This window comes from Mustelus asterias, chromosome 3 (genome assembly GCF_964213995.1).
Source record: "Mustelus asterias chromosome 3, sMusAst1.hap1.1, whole genome shotgun sequence".
In the NCBI taxonomy this organism is placed as follows: domain Eukaryota; kingdom Metazoa; phylum Chordata; class Chondrichthyes; order Carcharhiniformes; family Triakidae; genus Mustelus; species Mustelus asterias.
This window is the reverse complement of record NC_135803.1, coordinates 140616179-140640814: the sequence shown is the minus strand read 5'-3', so window position 1 is coordinate 140640814 and position 24636 is coordinate 140616179. Positions and strand designations below refer to the sequence as shown.

At 44.7% G+C, this 24636-nt stretch overlaps 1 protein-coding gene across 1 annotated transcript in view; it reads right to left on the bottom strand.

Moving 5' to 3' along the window:
• The window catches only part of LOC144491876 (stabilin-1-like), a 213167-nt gene that overhangs the window by 175109 nt on the left and 13422 nt on the right, over positions 1–24636 (bottom strand). Inside the window, exons 5-8 of the mRNA XM_078210166.1 lie at positions 23291–23360; positions 8505–8600; positions 6815–6934; positions 70–266 (exon numbers count right to left, since the gene is read on the bottom strand). Of these exons, the coding sequence (XP_078066292.1) occupies positions 70–266; positions 6815–6934; positions 8505–8600; positions 23291–23360 (483 nt within the window). The remainder of the gene's footprint in view (positions 1–69; positions 267–6814; positions 6935–8504; positions 8601–23290; positions 23361–24636) is intronic.

Here is a 24636-nt window from a genome sequence, read left to right as displayed (position 1 = left end):
CATCAGATAATTGCTTATTTAAACAATAATAATAAATGCAAATTGTATCATGTACTTAGTTAAACGTACCTTCCCTGGTCCCTCGTACTTGCACAATGTGGAATTTTCCGGACAGCCACCGTTATCTATGCTACAAGGATTTATTGGCAAACAGAGCATTCCATTTCCACGGTAACCAGGCTGACAGATACATTTATATTTTCCTTTACCAAAGTATTCGCAGTGTGCATTCTTGTCACAGATGTTTGTAGTACATGGATCTATTGCTAGGGTACGGAATAACAAATAAAGATTTTAATTCAACAACATTGAACATTAATTTCTCAGACAAATGTTTCATACAGGCATAGATTACAAAAGCAGGGAAGTTGTGTTGGAGTTGTGTAGAATTTTGGTGAGGCCATAGCGAGAGTACTGTGCGCAGTTCTGACTGCCACATTATAGAACAAAGCAAAGTACAGCACAGGAACAGGGCCTTTGGCCCTCCAAGCCCGTACCGATCATGATGCCCTAACTAGACTAAAGAAAAACTTTCTGCCCTTATTCGGACCATATCCCCTATTGCCTCCCTATTCCTGTATCCATCCAGGTGCCTCTTAAATGTTGCTAACGTGCCTGCTTCCACCACCTCCTCTGGCAGCGCATTCCAGTCACCAACCACTCTCTGCGTGAAAAACTTTCCCTGCACATCTCCCTTAAACTTTCCCCCCTCACCTTTAACCTGTGCCACCTTGTAATTGATACCTCCAGCCTGGGAAAAAGCCTCTGACTATCCACCCTGTCTTTGCCTCTCATAATTTTGTAGACCACTGTAGGTCTCCCTTCAGTCCCCATCTTTCCAGTGAAAACAATCTTAGTTTATTCAACCTCTCCTCATAGCCAACGCCCTCGAGACAAGACAACATCCTGGTGAACCTTCTTTGCACTCTCTCCAAAGCTTCCACATCCTTCTGGAAGTGTGGCGACTAGAACTGCATGCAATACTCCAAATAGGAAGGATGTGATTGCTCTGGAGGGGGTGCAGGAGAGATTCACCAGGATGCTGTCTGGAATGGAACACAAGTTATGAAGAGAGGTTGGATAGGCCCGGGTTGTTTTTGTTGGATCAGAGAAGACTGAGAGGTGACCTGATTGAGGTGTAAAAGATTGAGGGGCATGGACAGAGTGGATAGGGAGCAAATGTTCCCTTAGTTAATGGGTCAGTCATGAGGAGACATAGATTCAAGGTGAGGGGCAGGAGGTTCAGGGGGATGTGAGGAAAACGTTTTTTACCCAGAGGGTGGGGATGGTCTGGAATGCAGTGCCTGGGAGGGTGGTAGGGGCGTGTTGCCTCACATCCTTTAAGAAGTACCTGGATGAGCACTTGGCACATTCAGGACCAAGTGCTGGTAAATGGGATTAGGTGGGAATTCAGATGTTATTCGTGTACTGATGCAGACGCGATGGACCGAAGGGCCTCTTTTGCATTGTATGATTCTTGTGACACTAATCAATAAACTATGATTCTATGATTAACTAATATTAACCTATTATAATTCACACCATCCAAAGTGAGTGAAAGAGCTAATATAATGCATTCATCCACACAGAGAGAGGGATTTTCTGCCCCTCACCTCACGACATGCTTTCTAGCTGTGGAGGTGGCTCACCATTAGCCGCCGCCGGAATCTTCCAGTCCCGTCAATATGGGTACATAGCTTCCCCATCCTGCCACTGGGGTCACCTTCAGCAGGACTGGAAGATCCCACTGGTGGAAAGGTCCTGCCCAGAGTATAGTTAAGAGCTACCCCATTTTCACTGTGCAACATGCACTCATTAATATACGTGAAACCATTCTTTTAACGCTTTACAGTATGGTACCACCTACATCTAAAAGTATTGGCCACATTTTCCATCATTTAACCATAAGATCAGGTTCCATCAGAAAGATGACCTGGTCAGGTCACACTTAGAGTACTGTGCACCATTCTGTCTTCATTCTATAAACAGGACGCGGAACCACAGGCAGAAGCAAATAAGTTTTAGAAGGATGGTACCAAGTAACTGCTGCCATCAGAAAGGATTGAAAAGTTTGGTTTTTTTCTTTAAAAAAGACAAGACTTAGCAGTGAACTGATAGTGATCCTTGAAATTATAAAAGGTTTGTAAAGGGTTGATGTGGAGAAATTGTACCCACTAGTGGGAGAATCGAAAACTAGGAGCCACGGGCAGAATTTTCCCCCAAAAATGGCTAAAGTGTCATTTCGGGTGAGAAATGAAATCGCAATTTTCCCACACTTGGTCATTTTTTGGGAGAGTGGTGAGTTTCGCACCAGTTCTGAGAGGGGCAGGGCCTAAACATGCCAGTAAGCTTGGCTTCACCAAGATTGGGCACCCCAGTCTCAAATTGAAATTGAGGACCCCCTCGCCCTCCCTTCATGGACATCGGGGTCCCTCCTCCCACCCTCCCCTCATTGAAGGGATATTTACCCATCCCCCTCTGCAACAAAGATTACTGGCATTGGGGCATGAAGACCCTCCCAAGGGTCCTCCTTCATGCCTCCCTTCATGACCTCCTTCATGTTCCCGCTTCGTGCCGCAGTTCCCTTGGCACTGCCCACCTGGCGGTGCCAAGGTGTCCCTGAGCAACGTCTAGTCATGTCCCCCATGGGGGCTTCAATGGTCTCTGAGCCCAATTCCACCCCCCCCCCCTCCCCCCCCATCTACAAATGGAGACCAGAAGTAATTCTCACCCGTTTCTCACTGCGCCCAAGGGTCAGAAAATCCTGGGATCAGAGAAAATCTGGCCTCGAACAGACTCTGCATATTTACATGAGAGAAGTGGAGAAAGGGCGGAAACCGGAACCAGAGATGGGTTGGGCTAAATGGTCTGTATTTGTGCTGTATATTCTATGAAAGGGTGTATCAGTGACTCAAACGCAAAAATAAAACGGAGGCACAAGGGATACGCCAAAAGAAATCCTGACAGGACACAGAAAAATTGTTGAACTCTCAGCCAAGGAGGAAGCTATTTGGCCCATCATGTCTATACTGGACCCAACTTCACACCAACTTTATCAGCATAATTTCTCCTCTACTCTTTCCTCATATCATCTCCTATTTTTCGTCCTGAAGTGTTTACTTAATTCTCTATTAAATGCCATGTTTGGATAAACTTCGACGGACTACATCCTTATATCCCTTCTGTGGAAGTACTTCTGCTTTGTGTTTTTGGTATTAACCTTTAGTTCATGGCCAGAATTCTCTGGTCTTGCACGTCCTGCTACCGCTACCAGTGAGAACAGAGAATTTGGCACTCAGCCAAACCTCCATTCAGCAGGAGGACCGGAGAATTCCAGCCACGGGCGAGGTCGGAGAATTCCGGTCTATTCCTGTTTTTGATCCACTGCACTGAAGAAAGAAAGAATTTCATCATTTACTCTTTCAAGTACTTTCAAAACTTTAATTATTTTATTAGGGCCTACTCCAGCTTTGTTTGCATTCATAAATACAATTCTAATATTTTAAATATATCCACTCATCGCAGAATCCCTACAGTACAGAAGGAGGCCATTCAGCCCATCGAGTCTGTACCAACCAGAATCCCACCCAGGCCCTATTCCCATAACCCCACGCATTTACCCTGATAATCCCTCTGACACTAGGGTCAACTTAGCAAGGCCAATCCACCTAACCTGCGCATCTTTGGAGTGCGGGAGGAAACCGGAGCACCCGGAGGAAACCCACGCAGAGACAGGGAGAAAGTGCAAACTCCACACAGGCAGTGATGCGAGGCCGGAATTGAACCTACGACTCTGGCGAGGCAGCAGTGCTAACCACTGTGCCACCGTGTCATCACTCATCTCTGATACTGCAACTCCTATTTCATAATTTATTCTTTTACGTCCCTTGGTTTATTTTTGCAAAGAACACTGTTGGTGCAGGAAATGTTTCCAGCATCCGCAGGATCCTCCTTTCAAGGAGTAACCTTGTGAGGGAATCAAATCACTTTGAGTTGGCAACACTACAGGACATATATTCAGAAATAAACAAATAAATAGCCTGCAGATCTTTGGCAATTCAGGCACAAACATATGCAAGTATATATATATTATATATATATATAGCACTCAGCTTTTGAAATAAGATAAGTAAATAATAGACAATCTAGCTCCTTCAAATGAAGATGAGACCAACAACAATGCCAAGCTAATCTATTTTTATTCCGTAGAGAAAGATTCATAATAGATATGGGGCAGTGGCACAGTCGCTCAGTGGTTAGCATTGCTGCCTCACAATGCCAGGGACCCGCGTTCAATTCTGGCCTTGGGTCACTGTCTGTGTGGAGTTTGCACATTCTCCCCGTGTCCGCGTGGGTTTCCTCCAGGTGCTCCGGTTTCCTCCCACACTCCAAAGATGTGTGGGTTAGGTTGATTGGCCATGCTAAATTGCCCCTTAGTGTCAAGGGATTAGCAGGGTTAATTCTTGTAGTCAAGAAGGCGTACGGCATGCTTGCCTTCATCGGTTGGGGCATTGAGTTTAAAAATTGGCAAGTCATGTTGCAGCTTTATAGAACCTTAGTTAGGCTGCACTTGGAATATAGTGTTCAATTCTGGTTGCCACACTACCAGAAGGATGTGGAGGCTTTGGAAAGGGTACAGAAAAGATTTACCAGCATGTTACCTGGTAGGGAGGGCATCAGCTATGAGGAGAGGTTGGAGAAACTTGGTTTGTTTTCACTGGAACGACGGAGTTGAGGGGTGACCTCATAGAAGTCTACAAAATTATGAGAGATATGGACAGTGGATAGTCAGAAGCTTTTTCCCAGGGTGGAAGAGTCAATGATTAGGGGGCACAGGTTTAAGGTGCAAGGGGCAAGGTTTAAAGGAGATGTATGAGGCAGATCTTTTACACAGAGGGTAGTGTGTGCCTGGAACTTGTTGCCAGGGGAAGTAGTGGAAGCAGATACGGTAGTGACTTTTAAGGGGCATCTTGACAAATACATGAATAGGATGGGAATAGAGGGATATGGTCCCCGGAAGGGTAGGGGGTTTTAGTTAAGTTGGTTAGCATGGTCGGTGCAGGCTTGGAGGGCCGAGGGGCCTGTTCCTGTGCTGTAATTTTCTTTGTTCTTTTTCTTTGTTCTTTGTTCTAATATGTGGGGTTACGGTAATAGGGCCTGGGTGGGATTGTGGTCGGTGCAGACATAATGGGCCGAAGGCCTCCTTCTGCACTGTAGGGATTCTATGATTCTCTGATATCAGGGTATCACAATAATTTGGTTCAGTATTTCATCACCAGACCCAGTCCCTTGCCACACCGGAGACAAAGGGTTTACCCAATTGTGAAAGATTGTTGCACATTACAGTACAGTGGCAATCTGTGATTTTTAAAAAAATATTCGCTCATGGGATGTGGGCATTGCTGGCAGGGCAGCATTTATTGCCATCCCTGAGGGCATTTAAGAGTCAACCACATTGCTGTGGGTCTGGAGTCTCATGTAGGTCAAACCAGGTAAGAACGGCAGATTTCTTTCCCTAAAGGGCATTGGTGAGCCAGTTGGATTTTTGCGGCAATCAACAATGGTTTCATGGTTTTTAGTAAATTCTTAATTCCGTATTTTATTGAATTCAAATTTCACCATCTGCTGTGGTGAGTTTCGAACCCGGGTCTCCAGAGCATTACCCTGGGTCTCTGGGTTACTAGTCCAGTGATAATATCACTGCCTCCCCTAAATGCTCACATGCTGTATTCAGCACATTGTCCAGCACATCCTCGGTAATGAAAAGTGATTCACAATCACGATGCCTTCTAGCATATGTTTGAGTGTGATCTGGAACTACTTCTGTCTCAACATTTATAGGACAAAAGGATCGCACTATGTCCAGCATGCCTGCACCAACTCAGAAATATATCTCAGAGCTATTCCTTTCCCCATATTCCTTAATTTCTTCTCAAATCTTTATCCATTTAATTGATTCTGCTTCTTAAAATTCAAAGTTTTAAAAAGTTTTTAAAGTTAAAATGTATTTATTAGTGTCACAAGCAAGCTTACATTAATACTGCAATGAAGTTACTGTGAAAATCCCCGGTCCCACACTCCGGCGCCTTCAGATACACAGAGGTAGAATTTAGCATGGCCGATGCACCGAACCAGCACGTCTTTTGGACTTTGGGAGGAAACCGGAGCACCTGGAGGAAACCCACGCAGACACGGGAGAACATGCAGACTCCGCACAGACAGTGACCCAAGCCAGACACTATGCCACCGTACCGCCCCCACTGTTTTGTCCACCATTGTTTTGGTCGAAGCATTCTTAACAAGCTTTAATGTGGAAGAAAGTTCTCCTAACCTTTTCCTTCACTCTTTTATCGATGGTCTCACGTTACCAGCTTATTACCCTACCTTATCAGTCATCGCTCATTATTTTGAATAACTCTATCAGATCTCCTCTTTTTTTATTCAAATGGAACGGGGATCCCTAACCAGGCTCATTGGCTAGAACAAATTAAGAAAAACACGGCAGCTAAGTGTGAAGTGTTTACTTAATAGAACACCAATCGAAACAATGAACTGAACCATACTCTTGACAACAGAAATACACAACTGCCTGAAAGTGGAAATTGTGGAGAATGCTGATGGAAGGCTACAATAATGTTCCACCAGCACTTAATAAATGCACTGTGCAGATAAGGAGAAATGTTTCTAAAAGTGTTTATGGGAAAGGATTTGTGAACAAAAACCATGAAACTCTCAAAACTTTTATTTCCTTTCTCAAACCCTGAGCTAAATTCCTTGCAAAACTGTTAAGTGACGAGAAGGTGAAGTTTCCTACCCTCACAAGTCTTTGCAACTTCCTGAAAACCAGGCAGACACTTGCAGATGAAGCTCCCTGTCTTTTCTTCCACACACTGTGTGTTATTTCCACATCGCAGTGACTTGCAGGCAGGGACCTCTGGGGAAAAGTAACAAGCATTTATTTCCATCTTTTTCACATCGCAATACCACAACTGAATTGAGTGATGATGTGGTACAGTACTACAAGAGGCAACTGTCCCATCATATCAGTAAACAAATCTCATTGAATTTGAACTGAGTTTCGCTTTGAAGATGATTCAGTAATCAGCCAAGATCTGATTGAATGGCGGAGAGGCTCAAAGGGCTGAGTTTGCCCGCTTCTGTTCCTAATTCCTATGTTCCTATATTCCTATCCATAACCTAAAATTAAAAACAAATTCAATCCAGGGAATTTTTACATTAACTGCTTAAAAACTGAAAACACCATAACTACTATAAGTAGTAACAGCCCTGAGTCTGTATTAATCCAAATATGTTGCATAGCTCTTGAAGCAAGTTACTGTCCATTGTGGACGGTCATTCACTTTGACCCTGAGGTAAGGGTGCAAGCTCCTGCCCATCCCACCCCATGATAGGCCAGGACCCTCGCCTTTGTATATCTAAATGGCTGACCACCGCCACAAGATTGTCAGCCGTCCCACCTACGTGGGGAAGTGCAGCACTCATGTGGTCCAACCTTTGGGACCCGCAAAACTAGAAGAAATTTTCGCCCAATGTTTTTTCCCTTCTACTTCCCATTTCAATCTGTAGGATTTCCAATTCATTGGCATGGAAGTTGTTCACAGGTATGTTTCTCCCAGCAAGGAGTGGGGACTTTCACCTCATTATTCTACACAGATTTGCACTCATGATTCAGACATTGCAAGTACCAGCCTGTGTGTCAGCTGGTTTCCAGATTTCACAATCTACTGCCAGGCATCACCTAGTACCTGTCTTGAGCATAAAAGAGACTTGGGTGTCTTGCCGTCTAATATACGGCAAAGTATTTGGATCCCATTCAGAATCAAGAAAATTCATAATAGAATTAAGTGCAAACAAAAAATTAAAATTCCCATTCTACCATTTCATTTAACTATTACACTTTAGCCCGCTACAAAAGAGCCTAAAATCTGTAGTTAAACTGCTTGTGAAGAACTATTTTACATCAGTTTTTTTAAAAAATGATTTTCTCTTTTTTAAAGGCTTTCCACCACTTCCTTTCTGTGGGGTGCTGCTGTACCTCACACCTTCACAAGTCTTCATCAATCCAAAACCAGCCAAATGGCAACCAGAGGTTATTTTCTCTCTGGTTTACACTCCTCTTGTGTGAGGAGATGTCTGCCCTCTGCCTAGTGTCTCTGCACAGAGATATAGCCTGAATCCTAAAGAGGGCAAATGAGAGGATTCCAGCCAAGATCTGTATCCTGCTGCTCTGCAGTGCCAAACACTATTGCACTGTTACATGAGGGACAAATTTAACCAACTCATAGAACAGGAAACCCAACAGCAAAGCATTGATTTTACACCCTGCCCAACATTACGCCCTGGGCGTCAATGGGGAATAAAATTGGATGGGGTGTAAAAATCAATTTGTACCCGATCCCTTCAGATTTGTGGGGTAGGTTAAAAGTGCCCCCTTTATACCAACCAGTGTTTTTAACTGATCTAAATTAAGAAAGCATATTTACCTTGGTCACATGTTGGCCCAGTGTAATCAGAAAAGCAAATGCACTTCCCATTTCCACGAATTCCATTGCTGCAGACTCCATGTACACACCTGCATCCTTCAAACAAATACAGCCAACATCAATAAGGTTAGACAACATTCCTACTATCTAATTCTGATTGCCAGTAAATAATGGCTTTTCAACAGTTTACGGTTAAATGTATTTAAGGCTTTTGGATACACGCATTAAAGCAATAATTTGAATATAAACTGTAGGGTTGCACCATACAGATTCGGATTGCAACATGTTTGATCCTCACATCTGTGTTGAGTTGCCAATTCCCAGCCAAGATTCTGCAATTGGTTTCAGTGGCCACAGGTTAAGAAGAAGAAAAGTAGCTTGAGTCCCACTGCTTGGATAGCAACCTCTGATAAAAGGGTGAATATTGGGTGAAGACATGGGTTAGGGGGATTCTCTGCTCCTGTTTTTGTCGGGTGGGATTGACGATGTAAGTGGAATTCTGTGACAGGCACAAACTGCGTTTCACGCCGAGGTGATCATCCCCAACCCTGTCCCCACCAGTGACGTCATGAGAATCCCAACATTCAACTTCGGGATCCCAATTAGAATAAATTTAAATCTAATTAACAGGCCTCAATGCTTGTTAATCCCTGCTCCCTAATCCCCACCCGTTACATTATCCATTCACATCAGCATGTGACATGCACCTGGCAGGAAGGTCTGTTGGGGGAACTCAGCTGAATGGGGGGTGACAGTCATGACTGGGCAGTATCCTGAGACTGCCCCCTGACACTGTCCCCAGCACTTCCCTTGATGCTGTCCCTGTCACTGCCCCAGGTGCTAACTGCGCACTGCCCCAGCAGTGCCCCCTCGAACTGCTCAGACACTGCCAATGGCACTGCCTCTGGCATTGTCTGGACTCTGCCCCCTGGCACTGCCCTGGCACTGCTCCTGTACTGACCCCTGACAATACATGGACACTGCCGGGGGGATTGTGTGGGGGTGGGGGAGAGGGTAGTATTCTACTTTTAATTTTTTGTATCGGGCAGCCTTTAAAAATGGTGCCCTGCTCTTTAAAAAAATTGGGATCCGCCCTTTCAATTTGTCTTACGGCAGAACAAGTTGTCAGTTCATTGCCACTTTATCTACCTGCTGAGACACTGCAAAGGAATGTAAAAATAACACCCAGGATTGGTGCTTTTTGTAATGCCAGCACATTTGAATAACTTGTCAACATTTACACTCAGACGTGAATAATGGCCACTTGAGAGAAGTCCTGGCAAACATCCAGTACCTGTGTTATCATTTCCTAACAAGTCATGGCCCTCAGAAGAACTCAAGAAGTTCAGAAAATCCGCAGCCCTTGTGAGCTGGGGGAATGAGGGCGCCACCTAAGGATGAGGTTGACATGCCAATTGGAGTCTTCACATGAATCAGGTGTATCTCGCCTCCCACAAGAGGCAGGCGGTTGCCTGATCAGCTCTGTGACCCTTCCTTGATGTCTCAATTGTGCCAATTAAGTCAGTACTGCAATACATGAGTGTGCCACTGATTGGAGCCCAGTTTTTAACCCTTCAGAAGGGTTGCCTCCACCCTGTGCAGAGCAGGAAAGGAGGAGGACCTCTTCCTGAACCTGCTCCTGGGTCTGGCAAAACTTGCCATAAACAAGTCCAGATAGTGGGTGATCAAAAGGGTTATCCGACTTGGCTAACTGCCCCTCTACCGCAGCTACATTTGAGGCTGGGTGTCCCTGGAGAGGAAACATATGGTGTCCATGACACCATCGAGGCCTTCCGTGCCGATTTGTACCTCAGGGACTCAGGTGCCTTATTGATCCTTTTAATCATCTTTTGGTCTAATGTTTTAAGTTTCATTTGTGATTTGTCTTTGTTTTGGGTGATTCCCTTTTAGGGGCTGCCCCTTTTATTTTGTCACTCAATTTATTTAATTTAGTTGAATTGTTTAACTCAAAGGGGTTGGAAGCGTTGCCCCCAAGCATTGAACTCCAATGCTCATACTAATGTCTACATTAGAGAAATCACATAAATGTGGAGCCAGTGCAAGGCGTTATGGTGAACTCTTTCATCACTCACTCCATTCAAGAGGATGACAGGGGGCATCATCTAGATCCTCCATGAGGTTACAACACTGAATGCCCTCAACAACTCTAACACCTCATATTTGGGGGGGAAGGGGCAGGGACAACTGAGACTCTCAAGGGTCGAAGCGCTTCTTTTAGGTGGAGTTGCGAGGGACAACTGTGGGGAAGTGGTCATTGTGTGACAGAGGAGGGAGGGAGTGAGGCCTAGTGTGAGGGCGAAGTCTGTGGGTGGATGTCCTCGATGCTGAGAGGGCTGAGATAGCTGAGGGTCGGGGCACTGTCAGAAATCCTCGCTTTGATATTCTCTTCATTTCAGTTCATGATTCTGACGAGTTGGTTATTCTATTGATTGCGACCGACCAGCAGCAGTGGTATCAATGTGCCACTGCACGTGGCTAGGAACAGCACCCTGCTGAGGAGGGGGGAGGCTGGGCCCATTGCTCCTCCGGGAGCAGAATCACGGATGGCAGAGACCGGCAAAGTGTGTTCCGACATTGAACTTCATAGCTCCAGATGTCACATGCATGGTGCAGGCACTAGTGGGAAGCCCTGCACCATGAAACTCATGCCCTCAGCCAAGGACGTCATGAGCTGAACCATGGAGTGGACATCCCCATCCATGGAGTGCAGGTCCTGTGCCAAGATCTCCACTGCGGACACCACCCTCGCAGTCTTGGCCTCTTTATGTTAGAATGACAGCACCATCTCGGACAGAAGACAATGGGACTCCTCCAATCGACCTTGCAGTCCGAGGAGTGATGGTGTCATTCCTTCATGAGACTTGCGACTCTGCCATTGCAGCCCCAACAGCTCTGGGATGACCGGACCCAGGGGCACATAATTGGCTCAGGGCCTAGCAGGGTTCTGGGCTCCAGCATCCCTCCGAGTGCTGATTCCCTGGTATGTTCCTTCCTCTGCCTGCTGTGGATCTTCAGCTGTGAAGTGCTCGCCAGTGAGTGACCCAGAAGCCTGCCTACTAGTTAATTCCACTGAGTATCTGTGCTGGTGGAGGGTGAGGGTGACAGCTGTGATGCCTCCTTGAAGCTGGTCTCCAAAATGTCGCCCTTGGAGCTGCTCATGCCTGTGGTCTCCAGAGGGCACAGGGATAGTCTGGGTTGGTCAAATAATTGCAAGGACCTGAGATGACATTAGTGCATCACAGGGAATAAATGATTGGAGAAAGTTACTTGCATCATGACTGCATGTCTTGAATGGTTTCACTTTTGTCTGCTACCCCCACTTTGCCCTCTGCACAGGTGCGGTCCTGCTCCTTGGCTACCAGCCCAATGGCTCTCTCCTCATAGGGTGAGAGACATCTCAGCTGGGGCATGACTCTGGCAGGCTGTGCCCCTCATGCCGGTTGTACTCGGGTTTGTCCTGCAATGAGATAGATGGGAAGAGTGTAGACAAGAGTCATGCCAGATCAGATGGTGATGAAGTCTGGCATGCATAAAGTTTATTGATTAGTCACATGTAGGCTTACATTAACACTGCAATGAAGTTACTGTGAAAATCCCCTAGTTGCCACACTCCGGCACCTGTTTGGGTACTGAAGGAGAATTTAGCATGGCCAATGGACCTAACCTGCACATTTTCAGACTGTGGGAGGAAACCAGGGCACCTGGAGGAAACCCATGCAGACATGGGGAGAACGTGCAAACTCCGCACAAACAGTGACCCAAGCCGGGAATCGAACCCAGGTCCCTGGCGCTGTGAGGCAGCAGTGCTAGCCACCGTGCTGCCCATTATCATTGTGCCGCCCATGGGAGGTGAGTGGGAGTGGGGATATGAGGAGCACCATAACTATTGAGGGGACCATGGGGAGTGGGGTGAGGGGCCATGAGACATGTTGCGTCCCCATGAGGTGGCTGGGTGAGAGATCACTGTGAAAGTGTGATGGGTGTGTTAAGGGGTGCTGTGAGATGTGAGGAGACAGACTTACCCTGGCTGCACAAAGAAGGTCATTCATCTTCTTTCGGCACTGTATTCCCGACCTGTTATGGAGTGAACAGCCACTGACCCCAGGCGGGGGTGGTTATCTTGGTTGATGGACGTATGCGCGATTGCAGATATAGGATATCATGCCTCTGCTCCACACCATCCAGGAGTTTGGTAAGTGTTCCCTCCGAAAATCTTGGTGCTAGTTTCCTGGCAGCCATTCCCCTGACTGGCCTTGGAACGCGTTCTGGGGAGATGTTTAAGTGGAGCGCCCCACTGATTGCAGAGATTATGGGTGGGACTATACGGCTTTGCTCGGGCGAGATTGGAAATTCCCGCCTGAGATCAACGGAGATTTCCGTTGTCGGACACTCGCCCCCTCCAATTCCGTGGCAGACAAGGTGGTAGAGTTCCAGTATATGTTTTCCCGCAGCAAGCGAATCAGAGGCAAGTTGCTACAAGTGCGACGTGAATCACAAGGGAAAAAATAAATTGTTAAAGAGGCTGGACATTCGATGAGATTCCCTGTCAGCGTTCTCACCTGTTTTCTCACCGGAACCGACACTTTGAAAAAATACTGGAAAATTCCACCCTAGATTTTGATTACTAAATTATCTAATTTTGACCTCGACAGAATTAAAGCTGGTTAAGATATAACAAGATGAGGAGGCTTTCAGTCTAAATTCAGAGGCAGAAAAATGGCACAAAGGCATCATCATTAAAAATTACCATGGTATCTTTCACAACATCAGGGTGCCCCAGAGTACTTCACAGCCAATGAAGTATTTCTGAAGTACATTCACTGTTGCCATGTGAGGAAACACAGCAGCAAGATCCCACAAATATTATAGGCAGATGGTTTGATTTCTAGTGACATTGATTGAGGAATAAATGTTAACCTGCTGCACTCTCTCTCTCAAATTTGCCATGAGACCATTGTTAAATCTACCTTAGAAGGCCTCAATTTCAATGTTTTGTTCAAACTATTCCATCAGTATTGTTCCAATAACATTATATATTCAGATCTCTGGAGTGGGAGTTGAAACCACCATCTTGGTGGCAAGGGCACTGCGACTAAGCTTGACTGGGGAAAGCATCTGGCATCCTTTATTGAGCCTGACAGAAAAAAACTTTATTTATTTATTAGTCACAAGTAGGCTTACATTAACACTGCAATGAAATTACTATGAAAATCCCCTAGTCGCCACACTCCGGCGCCTGTTCGGGTACACTGAGAGAATTTAGCACAGCCAATCCACCTAACCAGCATGTCTTTCGGACTGTGGGAGGAAACCGGAGCACCCGGAGGAAACCCACACAGAAACAGGGAGGACGTGCAGACTCCCCACAGACAGTGACCCAAGCCGAGAATCAAACCCGGGTCCCTGGCGCTGTGAGACAGCAGTGCTAACCACTCTGCCACCATGCCACCCCAAAAAAGACTCCGTCTCTGGGGACAGCCAGGAAATTTTGCAGCTCCCCATCAGGGAATTGAACCCCGGTCTCCCTCGTGACAGGCAGGGATACTAACCACTATACTAACCAGCAAGTGCATTGAATGAAGGCTCTGACTCATTGGGCCCTATTTTACCTTTTTAATTCTAAGTGCTGGGCAGACTTGAAACTGGGAGTGTTTCGGATCTGACTTTTAGACCCGTTCTCAGGCGCCCCCATACGCACTCTGCCTGAAAAAACATCAGCGATTCCAAATCGCACTGTCGAAGCCTGTGGTCGGGGCTCACCGTGCCAAAACACTGCAGCTCTGATCGAAGCCTTCAACTGCGCATGTGCAGTAAAAGAAAATAGAAAAACGCTCCCCTACCACATCGCTCCCGGGCTAGATAATACCTCCTCTGGCCCCCACAGACATTGCCCCACCCCCACAACATTACTGTTCCCCCTTATTCCCCCAACCCCCTGCTATCCAGACTGATCGTGGCCCCCTGTTCCCCCTTCTCCCCACTGATCACACCAACAGTGGTAGTGGAACCCTCTTCCCCCCCACCAATCACACGCAGAGTGGCAACGGACCCCCCGTCCCCCTCCACCGATCGCACGCAGAGTGGTAGCGGACCCCCCGCCCCCCCCTGCACCACCCATCAGAGAGCCATCTAACCCACCTCCCTCCTCCCCCCCACCAGAGAGCCATCTGACCCGTCTCCCTCTCCACCACCAGTGAGCGATCTAACCTGCCTGCCTCCCTCCCCACCCACCATTGATCTGAGTCAGAGAGCCGCCGGAAGCTCTGAACTTACCTCCTTAGAAGCTGGAGCGCCCGAATTGAACCTTTGCAGACCATGTCTGTTTCGCGCTAAATCTGGACAAGTGAATGTGGTGGTAAAGGGGGAAATGCTGGTAAAGTTGGGCATCCAGCCCATTAAGTCAATTTCAATGCATGCAAATGCATTTAAATTGATGTTGCGCCCGTTTCGGGCGCGGTCCCGATCATGGCCATTTTCAGCCATTGGTAAAGGGGGAACGGCCGTGGATCGCGCTACTCACCTCAAGCCCATTGTGTCCAATTAAAATGATTTAAATTGTTAGAGCAAGAAAGGATTGATGAATGCATCGGCTCAATGGTTCAGGTGAGGGACACTGGCCATTCATTTCTGAGTAGCTGTCCATCTTCTTTAGTCCTGGTTAATAATGTAAAATTCTCCACATCACTTGGGAGGTCACACAGACGATTGTTATGGTCAATGGACATGTGCAGTAGACATGCACTCCTGACTTCTGGGAGAATATAAGCAGTAAGGGAATCCATGCTACACATCTCATCTGGGAAAAATTGAGGATAAATTTGATTTTGTTTTTTCCTCATCCCATTCTGCAAAGACACACTGAAAGTCAGCACCTCTGACAGTGCTGGATTCCCTCAGCAAGGCACGCAAATCTCAACCCATTAAGATTTCAAAAACTAATTTGTCTTTTGGACAGTTCCCATTGTCCAAAGTATTCTGGGCAATAAACAATTTAATTACACCAATCACAAGAGATTCCATCGGGAAAAAATACAAAAGCCTGAAGTCACGTACCAACCGACTCAAGAACAGCTTCTTCCCTGCTGCTGTCAGACTCTTGAATGGACCTTCCTTGCATTAAGTTGATCTTTCTCTACACCCTAGCTATGACTGTAACACTGCATTCTGCACTCTCTCGTTTCCTTCTCTATGAACAGTATGCTTTGTCTGTATAGCGCGCAAGAAACAATACTTTTCACTGTATACTAATACATGTGACAATAATAAATCAAATCAAAAAACAAAATGTTCATTCAAGGCTGTAACTCATGGATGTCAAGGTATGTATATCAACCCATTAATTGTGCTGACACAAGGCAAATAGAATAGTTACTGAAACAACTGCTACTGCCATAAAACACCCAACATTAAGTTCATTGTGTTGTTCACTATCTTCGATAAACACTGGTTATTTTACTAGATTTAAATTAAATATTGTAATGTAAAATATTTGTGCAACTATCAAATGGACTGCTAGCTGCAGTGGCCAGTGTTTGTGGAATGGAGCTGAAGAGGTTTGAATCGCGTTAACTGTTCTGGGCAAGGATTTCAGGAGCTTTACAGAACTACAATTATCGCTCTGAGTGCTGATTGTTTCAACAATGATCTAATGCCACTCACACTTTCAATGATTGGAACAGAAAACAAAATACTGTGGATACTGGAAATCTAAAGGAAAAGCAAAAAATGCTGGCAACTTTCAGTATGAATCACAGAATCCCTACAGTGCAGAAGGACGCCATTTGGCCCATCGAGTCTTCACTGACAACAATTCCACCCAGGCCCTATCCCTGTCACCCCACGTATTTTTCCTGCTGATCCCCCTGACACTAAGGGCCAATCAACCTAGCCTGCACATCTTTGGGAGGAAACCGGAGCACAGAGGAAACCCACACAGACATGGGGAGAACATGCAAACTCCACACAGACAGTCACCCGAGACCAGAATTGAACCCAGGTCCCTGGCGCTGTGAGGCAGCAGTGCTAACCACTGTGCCACTGTGCAACCCAGTAGGTCAGATGGTAAATGTGGAGCAAGAAACATCAGGTCAATGGCCTTTGATTAGAGCTGGATGACATTACAGATGTTACACGAGGGGTGCAGGCTCTCCTACAGGTCATTTATCGGTTGAGGATCCCCATCCCCAGCACCAGCCCACACTTCTGCATTTTCAATAGCTCTGGTCCACTCAACCTAATTTATCAACTCCAGTTGTGGGAGTAGAAATGGGAATTGTGGTTAATTTCTGAAGTTGTTAAAGTCAACGGACGGAATCTTCCATTTTTATGACAAAATGTCAACTCATGATTGGAGCAGGGGGTGGAGACAGTCGAATGGGGAAATCCCACTGGTGTGAAAGCTGGGTTTGGGATTCATTCTCAACCCTCCATCGCCATTCCCACCTGCCAAAAAACAGTGGCAGAAAATCCTCCCCCCCCCGCACCAGAGTTAAGGCCAGAAGCCTGTGATGTGGCTAGTAGAAAGGTGGTTGCTTTGATGAAAGAACAAAGCAGACACTAAACGGGTGTTTTGCTAATAACCAACATATCTGTTTGGAGGTCTATATTAGCACGCAATTTTGGTGCTAATGCTGATTACCATAATTCAAACTTGCCTGGAGGCACAAAGTCAGACATTGGTCAGTTTAGTGCACAAGTGCCGATTCAACACAAATTTTATGGAGCACAGGTTCTGACTGAAGGTCCTGATAGAGAAGATACCGAAATGGAGGTATATCACAAAGAGGAAGAAGTCCAATGTGCCTGCCTCTCCCTCTCTCCTGCAGCAGCTAAAGCTATTCTATCTGACCTGATCTCCTCTTCCTGTTCCTCTTGCATACCAAAGGGAATCCTAAATCAGATACCAGTGGTCAAGCACTGCCTTTCTCCTGGTGACTCCTATAAATTATCCATAAGGTAGAGTAGCATAGAATTTACTCTTTTTAGGTTAAACTCATTTCCAGGATAAACATTGTAGAGTGTTGATGGAGTCTTAACCGTATGTCCCAGAAGATCTCCAAATGTGTTTCAAAGGTCTTCTCAAAACCCTTGCAGCAAGAATTTTTCCTTTAAGTGGTACTTGAAATTCTCACCAATGACTTGTTTATTCCAGTTCAGCTGGTCGCTGTTAAGTGAGGTAATTAGATCAAGTGTTATCTAACACAATGGCATGCAGCCTCTTTGGCAATCTAATCGTCAATCATCACCTTAACAATCTACTAAGCCACAATTACCCGCACTAACTTGCACGAAATGAGTGATAAACCACATCGTAGCTTACGAATCCACCTTGGCTCCCACTTCACCTCTTCGATCAAAATTGGCCCTGAGATGCTTTTTGTTGGGCTTTTATTAAGCTTCTTTGGAATAGTGTAGGAGGCCAAAATCACAGAGATCAGAACGGGATTGAATCTCCATCCCCCACCACTCCCTTCCACCTGGCAAAATGTATTAACACATTGAACAACGATTCCTCTTATTCCATTCATTTCCTCCAAATAAAAGGTTTCTTTTCCTTTTCCTCATCTCCGGATCTACTCAAAGGTTGTTCATTTGTAACGTCTTCCAGTGGTGATGAAAGGTCATCAACCTCCCAGATGTTAGCACTATCTTCCTCCCTCTACAGATACTTCCTGACTAGCTGAGTGTTTTCAGCAGTTTGTTTTTACTTCTGATGAATGGAAATCATCACTTAATTACTGCACAACACTGCTTTCTTAACAGTTACATCAATACACAAAGCATTGTTCATTGTATTTTATAGACAGGAAAGCCTGCCTCAAATTTCTTAATTACATTTACCACAACACTTTTTGTTTTTGTGTTTCACACAATGGTAGATTCAAACATCATAAACCAAGTTGTCATGAGGTCAGAAGCAAGCAATTATGTGCCACATTGCAGAATCTGAAATGAATACAAACAGCAATGTGGCATTCATGTAATAAACACAGGGGGTGGGCTTCACATGTAGAAACACACAAGCCAAAACATGTTTTAAATTTACAGTTATTATAGAAAAATAGGATCCCATTTTCATTTTGCCCATCCCCAACCAGATACCAATCTGGTGTGATCTGCATATTCTGGAATTTCTGATTTGACTGTGATAGTGAATATCTCCTCTGAAGAACGATTTGGCATTCCAAATCGCACTTGACAAAGGTGGCAATGACTTTCCAGTAATGGCTCAGGGTCTATCTTTGATTTGATTTGATTTATTATTGTCACATGTACTAACATTCAGTGAAAAGTATACCGTTTATAGAGAAGGAAACGAGTGAGTTCAGAACGTAGTGTTACAGTCATAGCTAAGGTGTAGAGAAAGATCAACTTAATGCAAGATAAGTCCATTCAAAAGTCTGACAGTAGCAGGGAAGAAGCTGTTCTTGAGTTGGGGTTGGTACATGACCTCAGACTTTTGTATCTTTTTCCCGAAGGAAGAAGGCGGAAGAGAGAATGTCCAGGGTGCGTGGGGTCCTTAATTATGCTGGCTGCTTTGCCGAGGCAGCGGGAAGTGTAGACAGAGTCAATGGATGGGAAGCTGGTTTGCGTGATGGATTGGGCTACGTTCACAACCTTTTGTAGTTCCTTGCGGTCTTGGGTAGAGCAGGAGCCATACCAAGCTGTGATACAACCAGAAAGAATGCTTTCTATGGTGCATCTGTAAAAGTTGGTGAGAGTCGTGGCACTGGGTCAGAAGATTAGGCCTTCACCCTATGTGCCAGATCAGCAGCACAGCCAATTCTACAATTCTACAACCTTTCTGGGGGGAAATAAAGAGGCAGTGCTGCGGGCTGCACAAGTCCCATTTCCATAATACATTTAGACATTTTGATGAGGTTGGGCACAGTTTTGCCCATACAAAATGGACACATGACAGGGAAATGGGTGCAGCCCACTTTGGAATGCACTGAAAGGAAGGTCGCTGTTGTTGCTGCAAGTGACTGTTTCAAAGGCTAGTTTTTGGCAGTCCACATTTCTCTACTTGTGCATTCAGCATATTTTTTTCCCATTGTTGCGTTTTTGCTGAAGGCCAGGATTTGGCCCAGATGCACTGTTCTGGAGTCTGGGTAATTACTGCTGCAGCTCAGGCTGCAGTTAACAGAGCTGAGGGAATGAGAATCCCATCGGGTGTTCGTAGAGTGCTGCTTCAATTGAACAAGCGGGACCAATTCATCAGGACATAGCTTTGCCAGGTCCAGCAAGAGTCCAGACAGCATGAACATAAAAACTGAAGAGGCTACACAGATACAGACTCGCAATAAAATGACTGTCAGCACAATTCCCAAGATTGAGCAGTTTTAGTTATAAGGATAGGTTGAAGAAGCGAGGATTGTTCTTGTCCAAACGACGGGGATTGAGGAGAAATTTAACAGGGGTGTACAAAATTATTACAGGTTTAGAATAGGTAGACAAAGAAAAGTTGTTTCCATTAGTTGATGGTCCAAGGACTAGAACACAGGTTCAAGATGCAAGTGGGTGTGAGGAAGCATTTTTTAATGCAATGAACGGGAATGACCTTGAACCCACTGACGAAGTGGAGATAATCAATGATTTCAAAAGGAAATTAGATGGGGAATTCGAGGGGAATTAACTTGCGGGGCCACAGGGGTAGAGCGAGGAAATGGGAATGACTGGATTATTTTCCAGGTAGGATTCAAAATTGGATCTAAATTTGGATTCAAAATTGGTTCAGTTGCAGGAGACAGAGGGTGATGACAGAAGGCTGCTTTAGTGACTGGAAAGCCAGTGCCCAGTGGCGTACCACAGGGATCAGAGTTGGGCCCCTTTTATTCGTCATTTATATAAATGACATTGGTGACTATGTAGGGAGTAGGACTAGTGAATTTGTGGATGACACAAAGATTGGCCGGGTGGTTAATAGTGAGGCAGAGTGTCTTGGACTACAAGAAGATATAGATGGAAAGGTCAAATGGGCAGATAAGCGGTAGATGGAATTTAATCCTGAAAAGTGTGAGGTGGTACACTTTGGGAGGAGTAATTTGACAAGGAAGTACTCAATGAATGGTGGGACACTAGGAAGTTCTGGGGGACAAAGGGACCTTGGTGAGCTTGTCCACAGATCTCTGAAGGCAGAAGGGCACGTTAGTAGGGTGGTGAAAAAGGCATATGGGACACTTGCCTTTATCAATCGAGGCATAGATTACAAAACCAGGGAAGTCATGTTGGAGTTGTATAGAACTTTGGTGAGGCCTGGGTGCAGAGTACTGGGTACAGTTCTGGTCGCCACGTTATAGGAAGGATGTGCGTGCACTGGAGTGGGTGCAGGGGAGATTCACCAGGATGCTGCTTGCGATGGAACATTTAAGTTATGAAGAGAGGTTGGGTAGGCTTGGGTTGTTTTCATTGGAGCAGAGAAGACTGAGGGGTGGCCTGATCAAGGTATACAAGATTATGAGGGACATGGACAGGGTGGATAAGGAGCAGCTGTTCCCCTTAATTGAAGGATCAGTCGCAAGGGGACATAGGTTCAAGGTGAGGGGCAGGAGGTTTAGGGGGGGATTTGATGAAAAACGTTTTACCCAGAGGGTGATGATGGTCTGGAATGCGCTGCCTGGGAGGGTGGTCGAGGTGGGTTGTCTCACATCCTTTAAAAAGTACCTGGATGAGCACTTGGCACATCATGACATTCAGGGCTATGGGCCAAGTGCTGGCAGATGGGATTAGGTGGGAGTTCAGGTGTTTCTAATGTGTTCGTGCAGACTCGATGGGCTGAAGGGCCTCTTCTGCACTATGACTCTATCCTAGCCAACATTTCATGAGCAGGCAAGTGTGTATTATAGTCTTGTAATTCCAGTGGGCCATCGCTTTCCGGCACTAATTAGAAGTTATGGTCCATTATATCTCTCTTACAATGACTATGTGATATCAGATCTACAATTGCATTTTCCATTGCTCAGTCAATAAAAGTTGCTTGCCCTACTCCCCGAGCTAACGCTGAGTTGAACCATTCCCCAACTGGGAAAAACAACTATGATGGCAGGTCACTGTTGGGGTGTGCAGCCATGTTAGGATGGTTATAGACTTGAATATTGTGGATGTATGGTCACACAGTCACTGTATGACTCTATAATGAATGGAGCTAGATCTGGCAATGCACTGATTGCCAATATGTGTTTGTTTGCCAAAAGTAAGGAAAGTGAGTTGCAAAATGAGCCAAAGCCAACGGTCCATGTTGCTGCATGCAGGAAGTGTGCAATGGGCAATGAGTGTTTTTGACACTGATGAATCCAGTCTGTTAGGGAGGACTATTACCTTATGTGAGGATCAATATTACAGTAAATGTACTATATCTGGATGTTTCTGTTCTGCACAGTGATTACGAAAAAGATTATGCAGCTACGCTTCAATCTGCAAACGTCCTCAGTACTCAGAGACACATCTCCTATGTCATTTTGCAGAGTTTTGTTACTGTAAGTTGCCCCTCCTTGATATTTCCTGTGTTTGGTGATCATCAACTTTTCCTTCTGCACATATTATGCTGTCTAAGTCAGTTTGAATGTTTCCTGTGTTGCTCAATGAATCAAATGTAGGAATTAAATTGGTCTCTAAGGTCACAAAAACACATTTGAACATCTTTCTGAATCATAAATGATGCAAGAAGAATTTTAGGCCAATTCTCTAAGTATGGTGTCTCTCTGGCAACAAATTCATTTTTCTTTGGCGTGGTTCGATTTTGGTTACAACAGGACTGAAATATTTGTAAGCTGAAACTTAGAATATTGCACAGCAACTGCTCTCATACAGACACACATGCAGAAACACAGATGCACACATGGAAAGTCACACACACACACAGGAACACACAAACACACAGACGTGCGCACACATATACACACACACGCATTGTGTCACTCAAAATGCCATCCTGGTTGAAAATATGATTTTTACTAGCTGGGCCAGCTAGTAAATATGATTTACTAGCTGGGCCAGCATTTATTGCCCATCCCTAATTGCCCTTGAACTGAGTGGCTTCCTAGTCCATTTCAGAGTGTGGTTAAGAGTCAACCACATTACTGTGGATCTGGTAAGGATGGCAGATTTCTTTCCCGATAAACATTAGTGAGCCAGATGAGATTTCTAACAATCATTTCATAGTTACAATTAGACTTCTAATGCCAGATTTTTACAGAACTCAAATCTCACCATCTGCTGTGGTGGGATTCGAACCCAGGCCCCCAGAGCATTACCTTGGGATTACTAGTCCAGTGACAATACCACTACACCACTCTCCCACTGCTTATCTAGGCAAGCGGCTAAAGCAAATGAAGCTAAAGTAAGAAGTATACAAGAAGTAAAAAAATGCCTCCTTTGACAAAAGATGGGTGAAAATAACCTTTGGCTGTAGCACCTAAAGGCCCCAAACCCAGCTGGGTGTACAAATTTCAACTTCAAAAGAGTCAAAGAAATCAAAATTGAATGATTTTATCTAAGTAAAGATATCGAACATATACGCTATAATTTCTTCTTAATTTATCCAATATTGGGTTAAAGTTCCAAATATTTATTTGATCTGTTTACTTATATAGGTTTCATTGCAAATAAAAGCCACAGTCAAAATCAATATGGGTAAAATTGTTTTTTGGCATTGAAATGGAGATTGTGCAAGATGTAAAACATGTTGACTATTTTGAGCTAACGCTGAACTCTCATTGAGTGAATGTCAAACAATTTATTCTAAGTTAAGAAAAGTATCTTCATACCCACAACACAGTCAGGGCCATATGCTTCCTCATCTGAACATTCCTCACAGGCATTTCCTTTGTACTTTGGCTGTAGTAAAAGAAAATGACAGTTTCAAAACTTTGAAGGATGGAACCTATGAATCTGCAGAAATACTGCTTCCTGGAGTTTCATTTAACATCATGTTACACTTGAACAGACATGTTATATTCTAAAGCACGTGAACTGTCCACTGATGTGCTCAGAATTATTAGGGACCAGATCAGAAACTCTAAGGTATATTATGAAGATGGCTGTAACCCCAACTTTGCTTGATTTTAGCATTGGTACAAGCATAAGGTGTTTTTCCCCAGGTGTGATTCTATTGATCCACTAGGAAGCTTTTATTAAAACAAACTTTATTTAACAACCCAATAAAAATATAACAAAAAGAATTAGCATAGTTTTTACCAATTGAAATACTTAAACATGACAAGATGTAATTCTTAACTGCTGGCTATTTCTATCAGTTCCAATTTAAGCAATATCCCCATAAATGTAATCCCCTCTTCAGAATCAGTTAGCAAGACACACAGGCTTACATAAATTCCCAGTCCTCCAGTCTTTAAATCCCTCTGGACACACATACAGAGAGAACCCCATCTTCTGACTCCCAGATAGCAGCCTCCAGAGGAAAACCTGGCTTCACACAGTAGAACACCAATGACAGAGAGAGGGAGAAAACACCTTTTGCCTTTTGCAGACCTCTAGAGTGAGATACTTATTTTCTAGCAGGTCCCCTTCAATTTCCAGAAAGAGAGAGGGAGAGAGAGAGAGAAAGAGCTACTGCTCTTTCTAAAGTCAAACTGCAACTGGCTGATTTTTCTCCCTGCAGGCCCAGCTCCACCCGCCCACATAACACACACGTAAATCAACTTAATCAAACCCTACTCTGAAACCCTAGGGAACAACTCTAAGAATAACAAAAATGCATTAGCACAGATTGAAACAAACATTCCAATAATTATGAGCAATTATCCTTCTGCATACGTGGCATGTGAGCTGCCAGTTGTAAACAATTTAGCATTGTTTAAGATAGCTGCCTTATAAACACACCCTTCACCAGAAATATGACACAAAATACATTTTCTAAAGGAACAATATTGTCACAGAATGTCATTCCAAGAAATCCAGAGATAACATGTTGTACAAATTAATCTCAAGCATTACAGCACAAAAAAATATAAAGACTGCAACTGAATTACACATAAATGATCCAACTGAGGTAGCTGAAAATGTATTAGCTCAAAATGAGCTGTAGCATAAAATAATAAGATATTGATTACACAGTCACTTGGAATTAAATTATCTACATCCACTGTGATGT